Source organism: Diabrotica virgifera, chromosome 4 (genome assembly GCF_917563875.1).
Source record: "Diabrotica virgifera virgifera chromosome 4, PGI_DIABVI_V3a".
NCBI lineage: Eukaryota > Metazoa > Arthropoda > Insecta > Coleoptera > Chrysomelidae > Diabrotica > Diabrotica virgifera.
Genome location: NC_065446.1, coordinates 100236432 through 100256515, shown reverse-complemented (window position 1 = coordinate 100256515; position 20084 = coordinate 100236432). Strand labels below are relative to the sequence as shown.

The 20084-nt window shown below is 32.9% G+C and overlaps 1 protein-coding gene across 1 annotated transcript in view; it reads right to left on the bottom strand.

The window, feature by feature from the left end:
* LOC114330260 (UDP-glucosyltransferase 2) overlaps nt 1-18034 on the bottom strand; it is a 110014-nt gene extending 91980 nt beyond the window's left edge. Inside the window, exon 1 of the mRNA XM_028279585.2 lies at nt 17686-18034. Within this exon, the coding sequence (XP_028135386.1) occupies nt 17686-17917 (232 nt within the window). The 5' untranslated portion in view covers nt 17918-18034. The remainder of the gene's footprint in view (nt 1-17685) is intronic.
* Between the last annotated feature and the right edge of the window lie 2050 nt (nt 18035-20084).

Below are 20084 nucleotides of genomic sequence, written 5' to 3'. Positions count from 1 at the left end.
ATATCTATTACTTTTTATCGTAAAACGACCAACAAAAAAGTTATAAACAAAAATAAGAGAAAATTTTGTAAGAAATTTCCTTTTGGAGGTTATAACTTTTTTTACGTTCATTTCACAATAAAATAACATCATAGCGATTTTGTAGAGGATTTTTCAATAAACAATTTTCACTATAAAATTGTTTAATTTTATTTATTATCTAGGTTTTACAGCGCTCCAAACTTGACCAGATTCTCGAATTCTCGTAGAAAAATAATGCTTTTCTATCTATATATTAGACGAGCGGCATTAACCGTTATGCCAACCACGAAAATCAAATTTAAGGTGAATGATCAATGTTGGTCTATTTTTATGTTTTCGAGGTCGCTGAATCCGAATATGAAGTTTATTTTTATCTAGAGTTGGTGGAACATGTTAAAAAAATAAATTTTATACAAAAATGCCAAAAATCAATTTTGATGATTTTTCAAATTTACCTCGCTGTATCTTTGGTCGCTGTAAATATTTCCTTTTAAAAATTTTACGGTGTCATCTTTAAAGTATGTAGATAACAATGAAATTTGTCCAAAATGTTTAAACACATTAAAAAAGGAGTTGATAATTTATTAACATTAATTTATTAACATTTTGTCATCATATTTCGTTAGTTTCATGTTTACTTAGAAAAGTTGAGTGACAAACTTTTTAGTTTATAATTTTAACCAACACAACAATAAAATATAGTTCATGAAGAAGTTTTTTGGAAAATTTTAAGTCAAAATATATAATAGGAAAAAAGTTATGTTACTTCATATACAAGCGGCACACCTTAAAAAACGCTTATATCTCGAGATCCTGACCACGGTGTGGTGAGTGGCTAATTTTTATCATACTTTATGATTTTTATATCAAAAATCGTTTTTTTGCCCTGCTTAAGAATTTTGCATTTTGCGGTTGCGTCATTCTTCTTCTGAAGCGGCGAATTTGTCCTCAAACAACTTCTTGGGCCTTTTCTATATATGCTTAGAGTTATAAGTTTTATAGTGGGAAGAAAGGTCAGAAACAGATTAATAATAGCATAGGAATGTTAAAATCATAATAAATTGTATGAATAAAAAATATATATAGATAGAAAAGTAAGCCTAACTTTTGTTTTTATTGTATCCCTATGAGCATTCGAGAATCTGGTCAAGTTTGGAGCGCTGTAAGACCTATATAAATAAATAGAATTAAACAACTTTCTAGTGGAAATTGTTCGCTGAAAAACCCTCTACAAAATTGGTATAATGTTATTTTATTTTAAAATGAACTGAAAAAAAGTTATAACATACAAAAGGAAACTTGTTAAAAAAAATTTACATATTTTTGGTTATATCTTTTTTGTTGGTCACTTGACGATAAAAAGTAATAGAAATAAAATTGTAGAAAATTTAATTTGCTACATTTTATGTTTAATTAGATTTTCCGTAGGGTTGGTAGTTTACGAGATATAGCGCGAAACCCCTTTGCACCCCATTTCCAAGATGGCGACCGGGGGACAAGGATGGCGACCCCAAAAACTTGAACTTAAGCTTCTACTGATCCCCCTACACATTAAAGAAATAAAATTGACTCCTCTAAGAAATGCAAGGTACGGCCTAAAAAATGTAACATTTTAATGGACTAAAATTAAATTTCGGGGATTTAGATTCTACTTTACCTTTAATAGATTCCAGTGATTTAAGAATATCATGTTGGGGGACTTTTGGACGCTTAACTGGATTTTTTGGTTTGGAAAAAATAGTTGGGTCGTCTGGATTTTCAGGAGTGTCGGAAGAGTCAGCAGATATTTGTCTTTTTGTTTTTTGATGAGGGGGATCAGTGTTTAAAGTAGTAGTATTATGATTTGTAGTTGTTTCATTGTAATTGTCTTGTGCTGTAATTAGAACCTTAGTAGTACGATTATTAGAAGTTCCAGCTTCCATTCTCATTGGTTGGGGTTTGGTTCAGAGTGGTATTCTTGGTTCAGATTCAATGGTTGTTTCACATGGTATTGCTTGCGATAAAACAGGGCAATCTATTTCACGATGACCTTTTGTCATGCACTTATAGCAGTTTAAATTGTCTCTGGATAGATATATTCGATTATTGGTGTTGTCGAAAGATACTGTAATGAAGTCTGGTAGACTTATATTTTCATCAGGAGTGATAAAAACTCGACGACGGAAACTTAATACGTGGTTTTACGCAATGTCCTGTACTCCAACTCGCAGAAACGTTATTTGAGATACTGCATGAATCCCCAATTTTTTCAACTCAGCTTCTAGTATTGAATTTGGTATAGTGGGAGAAATATTCGAAATGATCAATCTTGTGGCAGGATTAATTAAACGTCTTATTTCGACTACGGTATTGTTGATGGATAACGATGTGTGTGATTTTAGCAATGTATTGACGACTTCAGTATTTGCAAGATAGATACAAATTCTGTTGTTAGAGATGCGGGATGCAATTAATACATTTTTGGGTTGTACTAAATTTCCTATTGCAATAATATATTCGTGTATGTTGACTCCATTTAGAGCAGATAGAACAACGGCTTGGTTTTTTGTTGGGTATTTAATTGAGGTTACAGCATTGGAATATGAACTTGGTTGATTATTATTAGAATAATTAAGTCCAACAGAATCTTCGTCCATTTTTATATATATTTTTCATACCACGGTATAAATTATTTGGAGACGATACTATTTTCACAAGAACAAAACGACAATGAGCTGCCGATAAAAACGTACTTGTTATGATGAATGTGTAATACTCACAGTTGTTATTTTTTCCGCAGAAAGTCACTGTAACTAGAGTGTTTCACTGGTATATTATTTATGTATTTATTTAATATATTTCTTACATAATTTTACATAAATCTCGGAGTAAATTAATTACAACCTGACTTTGACAGTTATTTTCTTGATTTTTTAGTTACTTCACGTCGAAATATTCGATTTAGAATTGGACGAATAAGAACCTACTTTTTATTAGGTAAAACTCTGCTCCTACTAGATCTACAGACTTCATACATACACCATTTTTTCCGTTCTTTATAAGCTACATTTTTGCTAAGAATGTTTTTTTCGATAAAATACTTACTTTTGAGTTATTGTGAAAAACCGTCTAAAAACCTGTTTTTTTGAAGATATTTTTCTTTAGCGGCGAATCGATTGAGGGTAAAATTTGATTGATCCGCGCGCATGCGCACACCGACAGTATGGTATTAGTTGTTATACGGGCTCTGATTGGGTGTTGAAATTTTGAAATGATCTGTCAATAATTGTTCAATATGGAGGTTATCGGTAAACAAAAATATTGTATAATATTAGTTTTGATTGATGTGTGGACAGAAATAAAATCAAATTTATAATTATAGTGACTTTCTAAATAGTTTTTAAAAGCCGCAGGTACGTAATTCTAAATGTTTCAGTTGGAAATACCTAATAGTTTCAATACCTATTTGGAAATTTGGAAAACCAATTTGGAAAATGTAAACAAAATAATGTAGTTACCTATTTAGTAGGCAGTGCTTTAATTTACATAATCTGATTACGAACAAACTTTCTACAAATCTTCATCTCATATATCGTTTTCTTACTCTATATTTTGTTGTATTTTATTTCGACAAAAATCAAACTAATAATTTTATTAAATTCATATAAATTTATGGTGTAAACGTTTAGTTTGTGTATATTCCCACATGACGTATACGAGAGTTTGGTGCAGTTTGAAATGGCTTCAACTTTCGTACGGCGCGGTAGACGTGAAGTGGGTTCAAGCCCCAAGCAAGTTATTATTTTTTTATTTTTTTTTATAGATTTTATGATTGTAAGTATATTATTATATAATTTTTGAAGATATTCTTCTTTTTTGAAAGTGGTAGATAAGAAAGTTAGTTTGATTTTTAAATAAAATAAGTACAAATAACCTTTTAAGTATATTTACTTCGTTTAAATTACCTATTATATAATAGAAGAATATCTTCTTACGTGCGTACAAAGTACACACACATTCTTTTTTTTTTATTGAAAAATGAGCATTACTCGCAAATAACTCGAAAACTTAGTGAAAAAACCCGATAGAACAAAAGTTGCTAAAATGAGATATTTTATACCATTCCGGATTTTTTTGAACGTATGTTTTTTTATCCCCGAGAAGGGGTGAAACTCACATCCAGGTCAAATCACATATCAGCACAATACCACTTTTTGATATGTTAACTATGGTATGTCAAATTTCATGTCAATACAAGCGGTTCTTTAAAATTCGGTGGTTTTGCAATATTTGACCGTGGATGAATGGACTATGATTACTATGAATATGACTTCTAAAGTTTACTTTTTTGCTTTATTTCTAGCATCTACCTACCTACTGTCAAAAAAATACATAAAAACATGATCCAAAATGCCTTAAGGGGCGCCAAAATATTTTTTGCACACAGGCGCCAGTAACCCTTACGGGGGCCCTGAGCCTACATATACACACAACCAAACTTATATGGAATCACCATGTATTTCAAAGCAATATTTATTTCTTTTGAAAAAACTTGTTATTGTTGCGAAGTATAAAGCTTTTTATTGAAAATAAACAAATCGATAAGATAATAATAAGAGATAAGAGATAAGACAATAATAAGACAATCGATAAGAACGAAAATAAATAAACTAGGGTGGTTCGCCAAAATAAGCGGCATATTGTGTAACTCGCTTTTTTCTTAAGTCCTTTACATACTGTGTTTCAAATTATGTTGCCAAAGTTAAGTTGTATAATAGATGAATGTACGCCACTTAACATTAATTTAAAAAAAAGTATTTTTACAAGCATTTTATGCAATTTTAATGTCAAAATATCAACTCCGAGGCTGTAACCCACCTGGTTTTTTGATCTGTTTTATAGTATTACACACTGAAAAGTTACAAAAGTGCAGATTATTTTATCAATAATTAATTAAAAACCCAATGTAATTTAAAACTGTCAAATTAATAACTTTCATTTTTAAAATTAAACCATAAAAATCTACTACTAAAAACTGTAACCAACTTTGTGCATCAACACTGAGGCTTCATGAAAATATATGAAAATTTAGGCCAAACTGCACTATACTGTATGGCAGGCAGCTTGACAAGAGAGGAACGCTTCAGTCTAACCCAAATTGTGGAAGAAAGTGGACGAACATGGTATCGTTAAGCGATAGAAAATTTTTCAAGGTTTCTTAAGCTAAGCGTATGTTTTTATACAGTCAATACCGAAGCCTTCGTAAAAACTTAATTTTGCTAATTTGTTAATATGTTTTTCTTTTAAGTATGCGCTATAAAGTTTTTTTGACACCCCGTGAATAAAGCAGAATTATTTTTAAAATTTGTAGAAAGTAGAATTAAAAATGTATGAAATCATCAACACCGAAGCCATCAACTCCGAAGCTCAGTCTTGCCTCGGAGTTGTTGAAAGTGTGTGAGTGGTCATTCTTAAACTAAAAAATACAATTTAAATTTAGTCTGATATAAGAAAAGGGTTACTGGGTAATCTCTCAAGATGTTTCGGTCGGTTTGGTAATATTATCTTCTTTTTATAGAAAATGGCTCGTATACACTGGAACACTGGAGTACGACGGAAAAATGAAGACGAAAATCCCCAAAATCGTTAAATAAATATTTTATGAAAGAAAGTAATATTTTATGCAGCTATGCTTATTTCTGTAAAAATATACAATTTTGGGTAGTCTTCTCTAATGTTGATAAAAGAGACAGCTGTCTATGTAGGCACATTATGTGAAAACATGGAGCTCATGTGTGGAAGCGGATAACAAATCATTATGTTGTGCAGAAAAGACAGAAAAATGTATAGAAAGGAAATGCCAAGATTGTGTTCAAAAGCAGATTACATTTTTGAAGTTTAACGGAGAAGACACAGCTACATATTGGAAAGTTTTGTCAACACGAAGGCCGGTCTAAATCAATTCCGACGCAATTGATATTTTACCTATTTTTCATGTTTTTCTGTAGTAGTTTATATCAAAATGGAAGTGTTTTGTATAGTTTTATTACATACCAATTTTTATTTCATTGTTACGATCATAAATTTCAGTTAACAGAGAATTGGACACTTAGTCAACTCCGAAGTCACAACATTTCCGTTTTTCGGAAAATATTTAAAAATGATCTCTGCTGGTATCATGGGAAAGTTGAATAGTTCATTTTATAAAAAATATTTAAAAATGAACTAATTCTAAACCATGTTTTAAATTAAATTTCTCTACCTCGAAATTGCCGTCTATTTTGGCGAATCACCCACTAACTTTTGCGTCCAAAAACGAAAATATGCCTCATGTGGGGTTATAGAACTTACAACGGAGAAAGATTATTGGTCTTGTGGAGCAAGTAATGTTCTCAGAGGGACATAGCTGCAGAGCTAGGCGTAACACAGGGCGTTTTGTCCAAAACCTATGATAAGTAACAGGAACAAGGAAAGCTCAAAAATAAAGTAAGGGAAAGTCGCCAAAAAGTAATAACGGCTCGCCACGATCGTTTAATTGTTCAATCAGCTGGAAGACACCCAACCATTTCTCACCTGCAGCTCCAAAGGCATGCAGCTTTTGGAAGCTACAGGTGTAGCTGTTTCAGTTGAAACAATAAGAAGAAGAGTTCGTGCCAAGAAGTATACAGCAGGAGAGAGTTATGTGATTGATCGCCTAAATTAGTGTCTTCATCACCAAAACTGGAACATTGGGAATTGACAAAATGTGTTATTTTCAGAAAAAGTCAGGATTTGTGGAAAATCAGATGACCCACGAAATCGTGTACTTAGAGGTCGACGAAGACACGCAAGAACGAAAATTGTCAGATCTGTTCACAAATATAAAATGGAAAGTGTAATGTTCTGGAGAGGAATTGTGATCCGTAAAAAAACTACTTTAATTTTCATCCAATCAACTTTAACTGCTCACAGGTATGTTGATAACCTGTAGGTAGGCTCTGGAGAGGTGCAACAGGCAGCGCCGGATAAAGGGGCGGGCGAGACGGGCGACCGCCCTGGGCGCCAGAATTTGGGGGCGCCAAATTTTGAGAGACGCCGATATATAAATATAATATTTTTTACATTCATTATTTTTTTAGACTTTATAGATTATCTTTGGGCTAAGATTACTCCTAAGATAATTATTATTGAATAATTGTAACAATAAGAAAACTATTTCTAGCTCACAAAAATTCTCTAATAAAAATAATGCAACATAAAAATTGTTATGGCTTTTAAAGGTCATTTGTCAGGTAATACCTATCACTTTTATGGAAACAATAAACAATAAAGTATACATACTTAAAATACACGAAGATCAGATTTACAAAGTATCAACAAATTTATGAATAGTCAGTGATATTATACTGGCGCTTGTCATCATAGCCTCAATGGTTAAATAGTTTTGTCTTCCTGTTCTGTAAACTTTACGTTATCAACATTGTCGTGTGTCCGTGGGTGTCTAATTTGAAATAAAAAAAAAACAAACTGGGTATGTATGAATTAGAAATGACAAGTTCTTTTTCATATGAATATACATATAGAAATTTATTTCGAATACTTTGTAAGCGTTAAGATGTTTCACTTTTTGCATAAAAACGGCACGACCGACGCGACGTATGAAAAAAAGCGTACTATGTTTTTCTTTAAAAAAAATTCAGACCATTACCTATATTCGCGCCAACAGTAGATAAAAACTTCTTAATTTTATGTCAAAAAATGCGCAATAATTACCTCTTAAAACACATCAAATTTCATTTGTATATCTGAACCGGTTTCAGAGCAATAAATAAATCGTCAGTTTGTAAGAAAAATGTCAACACTCCATATCTCGGAAGCGAAGTATTTTCTGACATACGTTTAAAGAGCAAACTGTCATTATTTTTTCATATAAAATTACCCTTTAAAGTTTGTCGCATTTATTTAGAAACACCCTGTATATAAGTATTTCCATAGTTTTCACTGTATTATTTCACTCAACCGTTCTCTTCAGTTCTTTCTGTTTTGCCATTCCCCTTCCTGTAGGTTTCTTTCTTAATATTACTTCGTCCATTTTATCTCTAAAAGATCTTCGGGGTCTGCCTTTCTTCCTATCGGGCTCCAATCTGTTATTCTGTTTAACCAACGATTTTGGTCTGTTCTTCTGCCATGTCCGTACCAGGTTAATCTCTTTTGTTCTATGTAGTCTATTATCTCTTGAATTCATTACCATTATTTTCTTAATCTCTATGATATTTATTCTATCTTTTCTACAGCTTCTACTTAGGTATTCCATCTCTGTTGCTCTTATTTTGCATTTGGTTTTCGTATTTTTTATTCAATTTTCATACCCGTTATTCAGAATACTTCTTGTCATGGTGTTATATTATATTCTTCTTTTTGTTTTTATACTGATGTTCTTATCCCACAGTACCGGCTTTAATTTAGTATTGTTTGTCCTAGTCACTCGATACCTAGAACCATAGCTTGGATCTATAGGTATCGAGTCATAGAGATAATAAAAAGTTCATGAGATAATAAAAAAAAATTTATGAATGATTTTATTTGAATTTACATAGATCATTGTAAGGCCAAGGATATGCCAACGGCTTTAAAAGGAAGAGAAAAAATAAAGGTGTACAAGCTCGCGTTTGCAAAGAATATCCTCGTGCTATTTTATGCTAAGTGGATGCCACTCCCTCAATTTAGTTATTGGGGATGCAGCTATATCTTGCGCACAATTAAGATTTTTTTTGGTATTGTAGAAGATTTATACACATTAAATGATATAAATGAGTCAGATTAAATAAATTATTAGAAGAATTTTTTACTAAGCAACAATATTTTTGTTTAATTTAGCAGTATTTTGTATTTTGACAACGACACCCGATTTGGGCGTCGAAACGTTAATAACATTATTTTTTTCAATTTAGTTGTGGCTTATTTCCCGTCTAAATAGTTATTTACACACATTTTTTTCTGCTTGTCGACAATGTGCATTTATCTTTTACCTTGCTCCTTCGTCGCTTGAACGTCAAATGTGCTCGTTATGCTATGCCCTATGTTGGATAAGTTATACATAATAATAATCGTACTATTTTTTAAATAAATATATTTTTACATAGTTCTTTATGGTAAAATTTTGATTTTTCCTATTTTTTTATATTTGCAGTAAATTTGTATATTCTTAAATGAAGGGGCGCCAAATTTTATTTTGCCCCGGGTGCTCAAAACCCTAAAACCGGCCCTGGCAACAGGAGAAAATTTAATTTTATTGCATGATATTGAACCTACCCATACCATTAAAGTGACTAGAGACATCATTGAAGCAGAAGGTATACCTTGTTTGGAGTGGTCTGCTTGCTCACCCAAGCTTAACCCTATAGAGTATTTGTGGGATATGGTTAAAGAAAAATCAGAGCTCGCCGGGATAATCCACAAAACAGCGCACGGCTAGTACAAGCTGATCTTGAAGAATGGGGCAACCTACCACAACAAAATGTTGATAATTTGATTAGGAGCGTGTCCAGGCAAACTGAAGCTTGCATAAGGACTAGAGGTGATAACACTGACTACCAAGAAAAACAAAAAAAAAAAAAAATAAAAACAATTTAAACATTATTCACATTGAATTTTTTTATATTATTGACTTTAAAACAACTAGTTTCAATTTGTTTTTTAAATACTTTATTGTTTTATTTAATTGTTATATATTTGTTATTAAATTGCTTTAAAATAAATATTGTTAGACTCCGTACATCGTCCGTTCATTTTAATTCGTTAAATTCTCACGAAATAAGAAATATCAGATGATTCCATATAAGTTTGGTTGTTTGTAGATATCTAACATAATTTTTAAAAACTGTAGAGGTTTAAAATAACTAAAAACCATAAATTTGGAGCAAAACTAATAAAAATAACTGGTTTTTTCGTTTGCTGAAAATTTTTTGTTATCACCTGCCAAAAAGTCGACGAAGAAATTCAAATGAAGGACATTTTGTAACTAAAATAAAGCAAGATAAATAGATTACATAATCCATATCTGGTTTTTACTGAAGGTCTCTCTACTAAAATAATTTTTTAACCGATGAAGGTTGTTTGATTATCTCCCATATTGGTTATTAAAAAATATTCGTTGATCAAGATTTGTTACAATTTGGTTCAATCTCGACGAAAGGCTTCGTACAAATGCAGGCGGTTACACCGCGATTTACCAGTGCTGGCTGGTAATCTCGCGGTTGCATAATATGTACGATGATGAGCGGTGAGCAGTTGCATTTGCTTCTATGTTAACTTGGACCGCGGCGGTTGGGTTTTTCAGGAACGTCGACGTTGCCAAACCGCTCTCATATGAAGAGTATAGGGGAAAAACAAGGAATGTCACTTTTTCATGAATTTCGGTTTTTCTCGCCATGTGGTAGCAAAAACTGAGTAGGTACTATCGACTAGCCTATCGATTCAGGACAATAGCCAGAAAGATCAATCTATATAAATTTTCTAAGAATTTGTATCCAGGCGAAGAACCAGGATTGTCCGTACGCCACTGAACAAAAATAAGGAATGGTAGCAGTTTTTTGGTGCATTATTAAATTAATAAGTTAATATAGATTAATATTATATTAAGATTATAGAACAAGAATTGCTAGAATTCTGCTAAGAATCCCCTAATAGTCCAGAGAAATAAGGTTTATGTCGGGACACTTGAGCAGCCATGTGGTAAATGGGTTTTTTTAGTACTATATACCTAATACATTATAAATACAAAAATGCCCATCACAGTTCGGACGAGAATTTTAGATATTAACAAATAAGTGTCAAAAATGGCAGTTTTTTCGTTTAAATCGCTGCAGGCAAAAGTAGTATAATTAAATATCCTATTTAGAGTATTCATCTTTTAGTAGATGAGCAAAGTTTCAAAATGGCAGTTTTTGAATTTTGGTTCGATCATTTGTTGCTTCGCTAAAACTAAAATTTCGAAAATAAAAAATTTGCTATAACTTTTGCGAAAATTAACTTAAGACTTTGATATTGCATGAAAAGTTGAGACAACCAGTAGGTACATATCATGCACAAAAAATTTCAAGACGATTCGTCAATTAGTTTAAATTTTGTTCAATTTGTTTATCCAAAAGAACTTTTTTGCAATGTTCACAAAATAATAACGATACAGCAATTCTGTGGAAAGCACATGAAAGAAGAACACTTTTATATTTTCAAAACGTTTAAAAAAATCTATAAAAAGTCATTTTTATCATTCCGAAAACATTTTACTAAAGTAGAGTCATTTTTGGCTTAAAAACGATTTGAAAAGCTTTGTTAATATTGACTGTAGAGTAAATTTACTTTGGGATTGCAAAAGCTGGTATTTTTACAAGAATTTTCAAAAAAATACTTTTTGCCTAGGTTAATTGCGGTCAAAGTTAGCCACTTTTATTATTTAATTCACAGTTACTTCTATATACATAAAATTCTCCTGTAACAGTGTTAGTTACCATACTTCTCCGAAACGACTTGGCCGATTTTGATGAAATTTTACACGTATATCCCGTAGGACTGAGAATAGGTTCTAATCTATTTTCATGCCCATAAATTATCAGGGGGTTGCCCCCTTGACATTTTTTTTATTTTTTTGGACAAAATTGTCTACCTTAATTTTATATGGTGTAGAATTAAAAAATACATATAACCATTAATTTTCACTCTTCTATCGCCAACCCCTATTTTTTAAAAACCATCTATATATTTGCATCTATAAAGTTCTCCTGTCACACTGTTAGTTGTCATACTTCTCTGAGACAGCTTGACCGATTGTTATGAAATTATATATGTATATTCGGTAGGTATTAGAATCGGTCGTAATCTATTTTTCATATCCCTGAGTGAGAAGTTAATAAGTTAATAAGACTCATTAAAGCCACAATGGATGAAACTCAGGCATGTGTACGAATACAAAACCACCGGACAGACTTTTTTAACATTTCGCAGGGACTAAAACAGGGAGATGGGCTGGCCCCAACATTGTTTAACCTGGCACTGGAGTATGCGGTTAGGCAAATGCAAACTGGACGAGGAAATCTACTGACCAACCGAACGGTTCAACTGGCCGCTTATGCTGATGATATTAATATTATGAGTAGAACATCAACAGGAGCACAGGAAACATATGCAGAGTTAAAAACACAAACAAAAATGCTAGGTCTGGAAATTACCACAGAAAAAACAAAAATAATGACTCAGACGAGAAGAAATATAGTCTCAGAAAACATTATACATGAAGATGACATTGAAACGGTTGAAAAGTTTACATACCTGGGAGTAGAAATATATGCCGACGGATCAGAAGATGGAGAAATAAGGAAGAGAATAACGCAGGCAAACAGAGCTTATTTTGCCCTCTCCCATATATTTCGGTCAAAAAGTGTCCACCGAAATACAAAGATGAGAATCTATAAAACCTTAATTCGACCAATAACATGCTATGGCAGTGAAGTCTGGGTGCTGAAAGAAACATCCAAAAACAAACTCGACACATTCGAAAGGAAAGTACTTAGGAGAATACTAGGACCTGTGAGGGAAAACGGAATCTTCAGAAGTCGATACAACAACGAGCTTTATCAACTTTATAAGGAAACGCCCCTGTCAGACTTCATTAGAATACAAAGATTGCAATGGGCCATACATGTGATAAGAATGGGAGAGGATAGGCTACCAAAACGAGCACTGAATGCTAGAATGCAAGGAAAGAGACCGGTTGGGAAGCCACGAAAGCGCTGGGAAGACACAGTAAACAGCGACGCACAAGCCCTTTTAGGAGTCCGTGTATGGAGAAGAGCAGCCACAGACAGGCAAGGGTGGAGGCAAAAAATAAAGGAGGCCAAGGCTCAATTTGGGCTGTAGTGCCGTAGAAGAAGAAGAAGAGTCATTTTTGGCTTAAAAACGATTTGAAAAGCTTTGTTAATATTGACTGTAGAGTAAATTTACTTTGGGATTGCAAAAGCTGGTATTTTTACAAGAATTTTCAAAAAAATACTTTTTGCCTAGGTTAATTGCGGTCAAAGTTAGCCACTTTTATTATTTAATTCACAGTTACTTCTATATACATAAAATTCTCCTGTAACAGTGTTAGTTACCATACTTCTCCGAAACGGCTTGGCCGATTTTGATGAAATTTTACACGTATATCCCGTAGGACTGAGAATAGGTTCTAATCTATTTTCATGCCCATAAATTATCAGGGGGTTGCCCCCTTGACATTTTTTTTATTTTTTTGGACAAAATTGTCTACCTTAATTTTATATGGTGTAGAATTAAAAAATACATACAACCATTAATTTTCACTCTTCTATCGCCAACCCCTATTTTTTAAAAACCATATATATATTTGCATCTATAAAGTACTCCTGTCACACTATTAGTTGCCATACTTCTCTGAGACAGCTTGACCGATTGTTATGAAATTATATATGTATATTCGGTAGGTATTAGAATCGGTCGTAATCTATTTTTCATATCCCTGAGTGAGAAGGGGTGTTCCCCCTAACATTTTGTAATGTTAGGTGGGGATATGTGTACATAACGTACTATACAAGACTACGAGTACATACAAATTAAAAAAATTATGATCAAAATCCATCAACAAGCTCCGGAGATATTAATTGCAGCATTTGTTTGAAGAATCAATTTAATTTTTTGAGTGCACGGATTAATAATTATTCCCATCCACCGATCACGAATCGATTTCGTTAGGACGTAATTTTTAAAGCGTTATTAACCACTTTATTGAAGTTCAAAGTTTAGTCAAACTTTACACATAAACTACATACCTTGAACTTCAAAATGGCGCTAGTTAGGTTGCTTAATTGTTATAAACAAAGTAGCTGTGAATTAAATAAAAGAAGTGGCTAACTTTGACCCCGATTAACCCAGGCGAAAAGGTTTTCCTTGAAAATTCGTGTAAAAATATCAGCCTTTCAAATCCCAAAGTAGTTTTAGTCTAGAGTAAATATTAACAAAGTTATTCAAATTTTTTATAAGCCAAAAATGACCCTACTTTAGAAAAATGTTTTCGGAATGATAAAATAGTTATTTTCCTAACTAGTGCGGAAAGTGATACTTTCACGCACGAGACTGCCGTTGACCCGAACGACGCGACAGCGGAGTTCGGGCAAGCAGTCGAGTGCGGGGAAGACACTTTCCGCATGAGTTAGGAACAATATTTTTTCAAAGGCCGTACGTTTGGAAAAAATCCACAAAAAATAGAGTTATATAAATTTTTATTCAGAAGTGAAAATACACAAATTAAACTTTCAATATAATGGGTTACCACGACAACGATATTGGTTTCCATGACGACGATTCAATACCATTGTAATTGTTTACTGATCTGACTTTTAAATATTATGTCAAAATAATTTTATTTCTTTGAATTACTTCATCATAATTTAATTTCATCATAATTATCGCGCTAATTTCAATGAACACAATAAGATAAATTTGAAATAAATTAGTAAATAATATCTAAATATTAGTTTATTGCATGTATTATACTATATGGCAATGCCATATTACAAGGTATTTTACTTCCCCGCACGCCGTGCGGGCTAATTTACTTTCACGCACGCCGTGCGGGAAAGTGCAACTTTCGGAAACGAAATGCGTGCGTGAAAGTGGCTCTTTTAGCACGGCCGTAGAAAAATGACTTTTTAATGATTTTTTTAGTGCGTTGAAAATATAACTATAACGTTTCCCCACAAGTGCTATATCATTATTATTTTCTGAACAATAACATTGCAAAAAAAGCTCTTTGGGATAAACAAATTGAATAATATTTAAACTAATTCACGAATCGTCTTAAAAATTTTTGTGCATTATATGGACTTTTTGACTCAACTTTTCGTGCAATATGAAAGTCTTAAAGTCATTTTCGCAAAACCTATAGCAATTTTTTTATTTCAGAAATTTTAATTTTATTTTGAAATTTCTGAAGCAACAAAGGATCGGATTAAAATTCAAAAACTACTGCCATTTTAAACCTTTGCTCATCTACTAAAAGAAGGATACTATAAATAAGATATTTAGTTACCCTATTTTTAACTGTAGCGATTTAAACGAAAAAACTGGCATTTTTTGACGCTTATTTGTTAATAACTAAAATTCTCGTCCGAACTGTGACGGGCATTTTTGTATTTATAATGTATTAGGTATATAGTACCCAAAAAACCTATCTGCAACCTAGCTGCTCAAGTGTCCCGAACATGGTATATTTTTGCCTTATTTCCCTGGCTTATAAGTAGTGTTTAGATATCATAAGAATTAAACTTTTATTGGTGTTTTTCGCAATATGTATAAAATGTGATATTCCTTGTTTTTCATCTGTACTCTTCATATGGACTAAGCGGAAAACGACCAGGCGAGCGGCAGGCACCCCCAAAATGACATGGTACTGACCACGGTGTAGTGAATGGCTAATTTTGGTCATACTTTTTGTTTCAATGGTGCTGAAAACGAAAATGTGATTTATTTTCAACTATAAGGGGAGGAAATTCTTCAAAAATGCAATTTTACCCTAAAAATAAAAAAAGAAGTCCCGCTATTCTGCGTTTAACTCGCTACAACTCCGTTCGGTCTTAATATATTTTTCTAAAATTTTTATAGCAAATTTTTCTTACCTTTCTGCTGACTAGGGACCTATTCTAAGCTTTCAGTCTTACAAAAGTTATGGATTTTTTAAATAAAATTTAAATTTCAAATGCAATGGTTAGGTAACGAAAAGGGTCAATACGCACAATCTTATCCCTTATTGTTGTTGAAAAATTTGTTACCGGTTTCGGGACTTACAAGTTATGTCCCATCAGGCCAGAATAAGAGATCAAATTCTTTGTTGTCACAAATCAAAAGATATCAGTTACAAGTAGGCTTGCAGCTAATGTATGTGAATGCATTCCAAGTCATCACCTTCCCAAGATAGGACTCCGTTCACTCAGATAATAGGCTAGGGATTTTAGTTAAACAAATGATAACTGACAATAAACGCAGAAAAACGTGATTTCTTTTTTTTATTATATTTAGGGTAAAATTGCGTTTTTGACAATGGTCCCCCATATAAAATTCAAAATAAACTTCATTTTCGTTTCCAGCACCATCAAGAAAATAAAGTAAGGCCAAAATTAGCCATTTGCCACCCGTAGTCAGTATCTCGAGAAATAAGAATTATTTTGTGGGTGTATGTGTATAATGTATAACCTTGATAAAGTTGCGCCATTTTTTTTTCTATAAAATAGTTTGATCTACAACTCCCCAGAGAACTTCTTTGTGCCCTATATTTTAACATAAGCGTGATTAAAGAGCTAAATTTCAAATTTTGTTACCCAAATGTTACGATTTAATTTTGCATTTCACGAATTCAATTCCTTTACTTTAAAAAATTCATAACTTTCATTATAATAAGACCCAATAGATCCATTGCAATAGATCCTATAGTCTTCAGAAAGGTGAAAAATATATGCTGTAAAAATTTCTTAAAACAAAAATATAAAAACCAAACGAGTTAAACGCAAATTTTTTTTTTATTTTTGGGGTAAACATAAGTTTTTGACAGTGTTCCTTCCCAGACATAAAATTCAAAATAAACCTCGTTTTCGTTTTCAGTACCATCAAAAACATAAAGTAAGACCAAAATTAGCCATTCACCACCGGTGGTCACTGTGATCGGTATCTCGAGAAATAAGCGTTTTTTGGGGGGTGTTCCGCTCGTCTATACCATGAAAAAGTGACTTCTTCTTGATAGCTGTAAAATGGTAGCCAAAAAAGGCCGACTTTTTAACTCTCTTGAAAAATTGGAAATCCCAGAAAAATCCAGGAGTTAAACTTTTCCATAAAAAAGTTGAATGTTACCATTATTTCGTAAGAAATATTTAAAATAATTTGTTTTGCATTGTAAATTTACACATTGTACTGTACCGGGTTATTCACTATATTTTGACCCCCTGTAAACTGCTTTATTTACAGAATTAGAAAAAAATGTAAAATACAAAAGTTATTTGATTTTTAAATTATGATTTTTTGACATATATATCAAGTGACGTCATCCATCTGGGGGTGATGACGTAATCGACTATTTTTTTAAGTGAGAATAGGGGTCGTGTACTAGCTTATTTGAAAGGCTAATCAATTCTCTATTCAACAAAATGCCTGTCAAAATGTTCAATGTATTTTAAATGTATTACTTTTTTTCGAATCCTGGGATAACTAATAAATACTTTTGAAAATTTTAAAAGCAGAATGAAAGATTACATTATTACTGAGGGCCGAAAGTCCCTGAAAACTTCTATAATGTTTATTTTAATAAATTACAGGGGTGAAAATAAAAGAGAAAATTTAGTGTCATTTTTAATTGTACATTCAAAAGAAACTTTTTATATATTCTAAGGGACTTTCGGTTCTCAGTAATAACGTAATCTTTCATTCTACGTTTAAATTTTCAAAAATACTTATTAGTTTTCTCAGGATTCGAAAAAAATGAATACATGTAAAACACATTGAAAATTTTGACAGACGAAATTTTGCGCCTTTCTCCTTAAGGCAATGTAAATGTAATAGGTATAATATGAATGAAAATGTCAAATAACAGAATCAAATAAGTATGAGAAAATAATGAAAAGCAACTAGAGTTAAATTAAATCCACTTACAAGAATTTTCCTCCATCAAATTAACACGAATTAAATGCAAATTTTCATGTTTTTCTTGAGGCACGAATTTCCCCAAAAGTGTAACATTATGTCCTCTTCTCGCCAGTTCCCCTAACAACCTCTCCCCCAAAAGAAATTGACTTCTCCCTTGGGCCACAAAAATCCCCAAAATATTCGCGCTTTCCGCAGCTAGCAGCCCGGCGAACAAAAAAATCAAAGTCACTTGCTTCATCCCGATACGAGAAGCGATATCCGAATATGTACCGCGGCGACTGCACCTTTCACTAGTAGAGTAGAGATAGTGCAAACACTCCTGACCACGGCGCAGTAGTCTTTACGTGAATTTTGACTCCGTACCACGGAGAAGTACTAGTATAAAAATCGCAAATACTGTTATTATTACTTACAATTTGCGGGTCTTCGCTATCTTTCATGGAAGTAGAAGAACAATACGGTGCACGGGGTCGACGGATGATTGATGTGAAAGGAACTAGTCATTAAAAATTTGCACTTACGGTACCAATTTAAGTAGAAGGGACATTCAAGTGACAAAACTAATTGAAAAGATCATTAGAGGCATTACATTGTATATACTTATATTTTTAAGAAACCACCACATTTCTCATTTTTATTGGGATACAAAAACTGGTCAGTTGCCATGGACTTCTGATTTAATATAATAATAATAAAGTAATATACTCCATACAATGTTAAGAAATGACCAGCAAGTCAAGCCATTCCAATTATCTTTATCTAGGAAGTTGTCATTAAGCTTTTCTCTTTTTATGTCGATGTCATCGTGGTATTTTGACTTTATAATAATTTAAATTCCATTTTAAAACACAAAAATGAGTAGCTAAAGAGGCTTTTTCATTACTATCCTTTCATTTTTGTATTACCAAAAATTACAAATACAAAGTTTTGTGGAGATATCCTTATACGGGCTGTTACACGTGCACCAAATGCCGACATTAATACTCGTATCTATAACAAACAGATAGAACCCGTACAAATTTTCCAATATCTTGGTTGCTGGATAACAAACGAGCTTGACCACGAGGTCGAAGTAAGTGCTCGTATAGAATATGGTAGATCCGCTTTTCAAAGAATGAAAAAGTTCCTTATAAACTCTACCTTATCGTTGGATATCCGATACCAATTTGTAAAAACATTCATTTATTCCATATTGCTATACGGAGCGGAAATATGGACTCTCGGAATCACAAGTATGAGGCATGTAGAAGCCTTTGAGATGTGGGTTTTTCGAAGGATGCTGAAGATCTCTTGGTCAGAGCATGTTACCAACAACGAGGTGCTGACAAGAACGGAGACTGAGAGAGAACTCCTAAATATTGTAAAAAAACAGAAAAGCGAGTTATCTAGGACATATTTACAGGGAAAGTAGAAGAAAGAAGAGATACAGGAAGAAGAAAATACTCCTGTCTGAATAGGCATCGACACACATTCGATACTAAGAACCGCTCAAGATAGAGAGCAATTTGCTGTAGTTATATCCAACCCTCACGTCCTTCTATCATCCCATTGGCCATCTCTAAGATCCCTTGTACTCATTGCTTTGGTTACCCCTTCTTTCCATGTCTTTTTGGGTCTTTCTCGTTTTTGCGGTTTGGTGGTACCCACTGCATAATCTTTTTGGGCAATCTTGTGTCTTCCATTCCTTGAACATGGCCATAACAAATCAACTGTTTCTTCTCAATGTCTGTTGTTAAGTAACCATCTATTCCAATTCGTAGTTTTACTTCCTCATTTTGAACTCTTTCCCTACGGGATATACCTAACGATTTTCTAAACACATCCATTTCTACAGCTTCTAATTTTTTCCTGTTGTTCTCGGTTATTCTCCAAGTTTCTGCTCCGTAAAGTAGGCTGCTTTTAATAAGTGTTTCATAGATATTGTGTTTTCGCTGTATTCCTATTTCGGAGCTTCAAAGTATTCCATTTAGGCAGCCAGTTGCTCTTCTAGCTTGTGTTACCCATTTCTTTATTTCTCCATCGTCTTTTTCCGTTCTATCGAAGATTACTCCCAGGTACCTACGTGTATTCACTGCAGGATGTGATTTCTTCATTATCCTCTAGTTCGATATTGGATAACTCAACTCCTATGGGTAGGTATTTAGTTTTTTCCACTGTTCATATTCCTCCTTTAGTTTTCTTGCCATATACTGTAGATCAGCGGTGCTCAAAGAGTCGATCGCGATCGACCTGTCGATCGCCAAAGTTTTTGAAGTCGATCGCGGAGCTGCAAGCAGTTCATAGCGAGTTTGAAAAACGCTTCGTTGGTTACAAAAACTGACAGATATTGCAACATTCTTGTCTAATCCATTTTCTTGTGAATACGTGGAACAATTTGTAATTGAAATATCCATTACTTTCAATAC